This window comes from Drosophila albomicans, chromosome 2R, assembly GCF_009650485.2.
Source record: "Drosophila albomicans strain 15112-1751.03 chromosome 2R, ASM965048v2, whole genome shotgun sequence".
Lineage (NCBI taxonomy): Eukaryota > Metazoa > Arthropoda > Insecta > Diptera > Drosophilidae > Drosophila > Drosophila albomicans.
Window position 1 is genome coordinate 8,275,968 of NC_047631.2, and position 7,490 is coordinate 8,283,457.

Below are 7,490 nucleotides of genomic sequence, written 5' to 3' on the forward strand. Positions count from 1 at the left end.
TCTCGCAGTGTATTCAATCAGATTGAATTGCTGTGTCTGCTTTGTCTCTGCAAACACACACTGGCACACACACTCACACACACACGCGCGCATACACTAATAGACGCACTAAGAGACGAGGACATAGAAAGAGAAATACAAATACAAATGGCCTTGACATTTCTTATGCTTATCGCTGTCACTGCAGGCGTTGAAATTGTAATTTGTGTAATCTCAGGTGGCCAACGACGAACACTCCGAGTGTGAGGCGGACAAAGCGACAAAGGTGTGCCACTTCACTCCACTCTGATTGTGTGTGTGTGTGTGTTAGGGTTGTGGCATGACTCTATTCGAAAAGGGGAGATGGGGTGTAAGTGCAATGGGATGTGGGAGAAGCACTTAATCCGCGTGGCAGCTGCTGCTGCGTCTGCGTCTGTCGCGTGTTTTTCCCTAATTAACAGCAAAAATAATGCTAATCCGATGAGGAAGGCGGATTGCGTGAAACAAGTCCACTTGATGTGTATATTGTATTAAAATTAATTAATTTATTTATTTCATAATATATAAATTACATTTAGAGTGCCTCCTTATTTCAAAGTACGAATCAACTTTGTTCCACTAATTCCTTTCTGCTGTACTCTTCCGGGTGCATATGTGTGCGGGTGGGTGTGTGTGTGTGTGTGAGTGTTGGTGTGTGTTGGTGCTAATTGCCAGATGTTTACATGTGGCGTGTGTTGCTGAAGCCACCATGACCCGCCTGGGAGGCGCCCTTGTTGAAGCCCATCTGCAGGTTCAGCTCACCCTCGTGAGCACGCAGCTGCTCCTCGGTGAACGTGCGCTCGTTCTTGTCGGACATCTTGGGGCCCAAAGAGGGGCCGGTGAACTCGGGGTGCTTTTGTGTCTGTGGAAGGCGAACTCGAATGTATTTCACAACTCTCAAGTGGTCAGTGAAGAGGTGCACTTACAATGCGGCCCAGGGCGTAAAGCGACAGGGTGACTTGTGGAATATTACGACGCTCGAAGAGATCGGCGGTCTGGAAGATCTCCTCCTCGGGGACACCGTACTTCTTGACGGCAGCCTGGAAGCGCTGAATGTTCTCCATCAGCTGGAAGTTTGTGCCGCGCTCTTGGATCTTCTTCACCGAGCCGGGAGCCAGCTTGTTGGCCAGCTTGCACAGCCAGATGCCGTCCTTAAGGATATCCTCATACTGACCGCTGGGCACCTTCTCGCCGATCACGGCAAAGATCCAGTTGAGGACTTCCTGTTCTTGTTCCTTGTTGCGTGGCTGCAAGGAGAATAAAACATTAAAATACCGAAACACGATATCATCAACTAAGTGCTAAACAAATCAATTTGCTGTAATTGTAGACAATTTGGTAAACATTTCGATTGCCCAGTCTAGTCCCTCTATTGTCTAAAAATAAACAGAGAAATCTCACAGCTTGCCCGCCTACAGCCGAAAGTCAACAGATTGGAGGCTTAATTTGTGTTTTTCACTTGCTGAATGTGCTCAAAGTCACAAGCAAATAGCCAGACTCGAGGACTTCAAGCCTCCCCCCTCGCCACCCAGGTCACATTACGGTTTCCCCTGAAGTAAATTGCGTTAAAGCTCAGTAAGCTAACCCACTTCAAATGCCGGGGAAAAATGCGTTGTATGTCAGGGGCGAAGGGAGGGGAGAAGCAGAGAAAAAAGAACAAATGAAAGTACATTAATTTTCCAATTAATTAATTTCGATTTTAATAGCTGGGTCCGTGAGAAGCTCAACTACGATAGAGCCGCGGTCAGACGTCCGCCGTCCGATGTCCGATGTCCGACAGGCGTCGCAATTTATGTGACAGTTGACAGTGAAAGCCGCTAACTGTTTAATTGAAATTTACTTTTTGCAGTCTGCGCTGTGTTCTTGACTCGAGCTTAATTTGCGCCCATTAAAAGGAAATAAATCAAGGCAGCTAGAAAAATTCATTGTTTGCATACAACACACGAAACACGAAATTAAAGCACTTCAATATGCTGTTCAATTCCCAGAAGAAAATCCAATTAAGCAAACTCGTATTGCTAATTAAATTCAATGCAGCTAATGCATTAGTTACATACATATATTTTAAAATCTAGTGCTAATGAGGCGTATACGCAACGTTATTGTGCATACATTGTGAATAATGACTACCGGTCAGTGTTTTTGCATATAAGAATTATAATTGAAATCTCATGAGCGCAACATTCATTAATATTTTGCCTAGTTAAGCTAATTTATTGCGCTTTGTGGTCTTTTTCCACATCCATAGTATATTTGATTTGTGGCCATGTGAAATAAATTTGAATACATTTTTGGAAAAACCGCATTCGCATGGCACAACATTTTAAATATGTATTAACGAAAAAATATATATGGTATTTGAATTTTACAAAGTGAGATTTATATTGTCCTTTCACTTTTTCTTGTTTTCTCGCAATTATGACTATTTATGCAGCTGACAGTTGTATTGCCATCCATTATATATTTATATTTATTATTTTTATATATTTATTTATGTATGCTATGCAGTAGGGTCGACTTTTCATCTCCAGCAAACGGCACGCTTAAATGGCAGCCAATGAAGCGAAGGCATTTTAATGAATTGCGCGTCAATTTGCATTTGCAATGGATTCGATTTTAATTTTATGTATTTCCCTGAATAAGAGTGCCAATAACTGCATTTACAATTTACAATTTACCATTTACCATTTGCGAATGCAATCTGCCCTTTGGTCGTCGTTTTGCTTTTATTTTTAATTGAATAAACCAATAAAAACAACAGTTGTTTTCACTGCCCGCACAACTGTTTTCGTTAACGTCCAGCGATAGATCCAGCTATCATCCACCGCGAACATTGTTTATTGCCGATATCTCTGCCCTTTGGGCTTATTTGATTAATTGCTTTCCCACCTGATATACGCCGCCTCTACTATGTATATATGCATTTCGAATGTTCTTCGTTTGTTTTTATTGAACTTTAAAATACAATTTTCAACTATCTAGCCGACAACTTGGTAGGAGTTAATCACCCAGAGATGATGCGACAATCGACTACTTCAGAGAACCGCAAGCAGTTGATATTATTTATTCGATTCAATTAAAATCTTTAAATATTGAATACGCAATTTTGGGTCCTACATTCTGTATCTTTTTTTCTTGAATATATATTCATATTTTCTTTGTATTCTTTATACTCTTGGATTATTTCTATAAAGTATAAAAGGAGTCGAACTCTTTAATGTGTTACAGTGTTTGAACTTTAAGTACTATTTAAAATACGTTGTTTTCTACTTTTTCTATATCAACTTCGGGTGTTCTTTTTAGTGCATTTTAATATGGAATTTACATCTTGGTAAGAGTAAACCGTCTAGGGATGAGTCGACTACTACACAAGGTTATTGATATAATTTATTCATAATAGTTAAAGAGTATAAAATTTCTTAGACTAGCAACCATACTTTGATTGAAATTAAGTGTAATTCGAGTAAAGGTGTTCTTAATTGCATCCACATTTCGCTCAAATGAAATATTACTCTTGATACTCTTGGTTCTTTTTATCGAAATTGAATTAATCTTTTAGGAATGATGTGATAATTGAATACTTCTAAGTACCTAAAGCAGTTGAATTTATTTTTCTAGCAATGAATGCATTTTAAATACTAAATATATATGTTTTTATTTCCCACATTCTTTTTCTATATTTCCTTGCAAATTATATACTTATAAATTTATTAGCTTTGAATATTCTTTAATTATTTCAATAGATGTAATCGCTAAGTTCAAAACACCACAAGCAGCTTATATAATTTATTCAATATAGTTAAAAACTTCCCATTCAATTCTTTAAAAGCTAAACATCTCTTTGTATTCTTTACACTGCCTTGTAGTATTGCTTATCTCTTTACTTTTGTATTTTATTAATTTTTTATATGCACTTGACATGGCCTGTGCATTGGCCTTCCTGGTCGACAACATCATAATTTCGTTTGGCTACACGGACAGCCATGACCTTCAAATAACCCTCAATTTGTGTGTTTGCTGGCGCCCCGCATTATTTAGCTTACAGTTTTCATCTTTTTTTTGTTCAGCTGTTTTTTTTTTCAGCTGTTCGCCTTTTCCGGCCGAGCGCATAAATAAAAATATTCATTTGAACATAAAGATAAACGTTCATTTTTGCGCGCTTTTTTCTTGACTTTATTTTGCATTTTGTCGAGGGCCAAAAAAAAGTGTTGGGCGTTTGTTTTGTTCCTGCAGCTTTTGTTGTTGTCGCTGTTGCTGTTGTTATTATTTCAATTTGTCATTTGGACTGCTGCCAATTGGCGGTCGTCGGCCAGCATTATTAACCAGCAAATGAAATGAAAATGTGCAAGCGGCGCCCACACGACTAAGAACACCGACCATTCAACAGGAGAAATTTAAAGATGGGTACAGCAAGGAGAATGCCGAGGTTTGACCATAAGTTTTTGGTTTTTATGTTTATTATAACACATTTTGCGCTTTAATGTCTCTACTGACGTGAATGCAACAATGCATAAAAGTCGACACATTTAATTGAATTTTTATACCCACTACCCATTGGGTAGAAGGGAATTATAATTGCGTGGCTGCAGGAACTGACAGAAATAGTGGGGAGAATACTAAGTATGTTCAAAATAATACTAGTAATAGATATTGTAAAAATTACTTTAAGAAATACTTTTGTATGGCAAGAAACTCCTGCTGAAAATCTAGAAAATTTTTTTATATGGTATATTTATTTTGAATGTAGTACAATAATCTGTAAATATACCAAAAATATACCACATAAATACCAAAATATACCGAAGGATTTAATTGGTATATCGGCAAATTATGTACAATATAGTATATTTTGAATGTAGTACAATATCGATATACTAAATATGTTACTCGGCGTGTTTTAGTATTTTTTGCGGTATATTTTTGGTATATTTGTAGATTATGCCTCACCCGATTGTAGTCACTTGCCTTAAATCTCAAATCTTTTAACTTGTATGTTAAAAAAAAATAAATAAAATTAGTTAATTTACTTCTATCTTCAAATATTGTTTAAAGACATTTCGCATTTGTTTATGAAGGCAACATAAAATTGTTATGTTTTTGTTTGTGCCATTTTATGGGTTTTGTATCGTTGCCAAAAAATTGGCAGCTGCCAGTGAATAATTTTGCAGCAACGTATCTGATAGATTAACTATCAACAATAGTTGATGTATAGACTATAAACAAACGAAACTTTGTAGGTTAAATATTCAGGAATATGTATATCTCTTGGTAAAATTATAATTTAGTGCCAAAGTAAATAAATGCAAATTAAAAAATGTTCGGTTAATTGAAACGGAATTCGAACATATTTTTTAAACACCATGTCTACATTTGTTTGTAAAATAAGTGAAGACTGAACAAAGCTATGTATGTATATTTATGCGATTCTAGGTCAACTTTTATTGGCCTTTATTATTTTTACCAATAAATTGTCATACAAATGAATTATTTGTTTAATTATTTAATGCTGTCACCATTGGACAATTGCACATTGAAATATTTGCATGAACAGTTTGTAGGTGCAATTTTGTCACTCCAGAATTGGGGTTAACATAAAACATAGTGAAACACAAAGAGAAGTATGAAATGGAGCACGAAAATGGCGAAAAGTGCTCGACAATTTATGCATGAAAATAATGAATATATATAAATGTTGTATTCAGAAATATTTAAATGTATCCGTGATGAGTGATATCCAGAGAGGGACCGTGGCTCACATCGATCCACTCTGACAGCTTGAAATTTATGGCATGTGAATGGTAAGTGTAACAGACCTGAGGACTGGGGGGATTTGGTGCCAGAGCCCAGGGCCAAAGTGTCAACAAAGTGATTTTTATTTTAATTTACAAAAGCGAAAAAAAAACACAGAGGCACAAGACGATATACAAGAATGAAATATGGCACGCCAGCTGTCCAGAGTGGGCGTGGAGACTCGTTCAACTGTGCCAGAAATATTATATGTACTCGCAAACAATACACACATACACACACTCACTTGGCCAGCATTTGTGTGTGCGGCCACGGGGCGTATGATGGTTATGTGTCTCTATACACATATGAAATTATGCAGGACGGCGCCCTTCCATTTTTATATTGATAATTGACTATTTAAATATTTAATTAATTAAGCATTTTTAATTAAATCACAAAACATTGAACTTTGTAATTAAATGTTTTGAGCCATAATTGCTTATTGAATTGAAACATCAATTTACTTAATCATATCATCTACTGTGATGTAAATTTTACAGATTACTAAATATAATCTATAGAATTTTTGATACCCTGTACTAAAATACAAATTAATGTGAACAACTAACATCATCTGAATTGATTCGAATATTTAGAAAACCAATGAAAGAAACACTTCTGATTCAATGCAGGGTAAGTCTTAGTTCATCATTTGGTTTTACTGCACAATTATTAACAATAAATTTCTTATGATGTTGCATTATTATTGGTTGTGGTTGTTCGTGAGTTCGTGACTTTAAAATTGCTTTTATTAAACACTTTTCAATTTATTTTCAATAATAAAATAAATCCTTTAAACAATTTTTTTCTGAGTCATTGTGAAAGCAAATCTCAAAATTTTTTTTTAACTTTACGGTCATTATTTTATTTAAAATTGAATGAGTATGAAAATTATGTAAATTAATCAAAAATCGCAAATAAAATCTATTTAAATAAAGTATAGCACAAATTTCTTTTGAAATATAGAAGTTAGTTTGTATTAATCCGTTCATAACCTGAAAGGCTGCCAACATTTTTTATTCAAAGCATAATTCTTTGTTTGAATATTTGATTTTCTTTAAACAATTTATCAATTTCGTCCTGATTTTTTATTATTTTTTTGCCTTTAAGTCGAAAATCAAAATTTTAGCACTTAAATATTTTCCATAATTACACTCTAAATATTTCACTTTTTAAACAATTGCATTAAATTTAATGTTTGAAATTATTTCCATAATTTACAGATGCTGATGAAGGATTATGATAATTCCGTTAAAAAAACACTTACAGCCATTTTTATGATTTGAATCTAAAATGCAAAAGAATCTGCTGAGCTGTGCGCGTCTTTGGCGAACAAAATATAATTTTCAACTGACGCAAATTGCTGAAACAGTTTTCCATTTATCCTAAGAGCCCAAAGATAATTTACGAAAATGCTCGAAAATGTTTTAGGTTAGACTAATGCCGCAGCCAGCGTCAGCGTCAGCGCCGACGTCAACGTCAACGTCAGCGGTAACGCAGACGGCGACAGCGACGCCAACGTTAAATGCGAACAAACGCAGACTCGCTAGTTTTTGTGAATGCTAAAATCGCCAGAAATAAAACCAATGTAGGCAGACAGGCAAACAATTTTTAGATATGTACAGCGGAAGCTATATGCACATGACGTCACTGTGACATTAACAACACCAAGAATTCTAAAA

The 7,490-nt window shown here is 35.5% G+C and overlaps 1 protein-coding gene across 1 annotated transcript; it reads right to left on the minus strand.

Annotated features, from left to right (window-relative positions):
- Positions 1-504: 504 nt before the first annotated feature.
- Positions 505-7,190, minus strand: LOC117575449 (muscle-specific protein 20). The gene is made up of 3 exons (XM_034259661.2): positions 7,076-7,190; positions 945-1,265; positions 505-880 (listed from the first exon to the last, which is right to left on the minus strand). Exons 1-3 carry the CDS (start codon positions 7,079-7,081, stop codon positions 698-700), a joined length of 510 nt encoding a protein of 169 aa, XP_034115552.1. The 5' UTR covers positions 7,082-7,190; the 3' UTR covers positions 505-697.
- Positions 7,191-7,490: the final 300 nt, after the last annotated feature.

Coding starts and splice junctions, on each gene's coding strand:
- LOC117575449 (XM_034259661.2), bottom strand. Junction 881..944: donor TTTACGCCCTGGGCCGCATT/GTAAGTGCACCT, acceptor CGCCTTCCACAG/ACACAAAAGCACCCCGAGTT.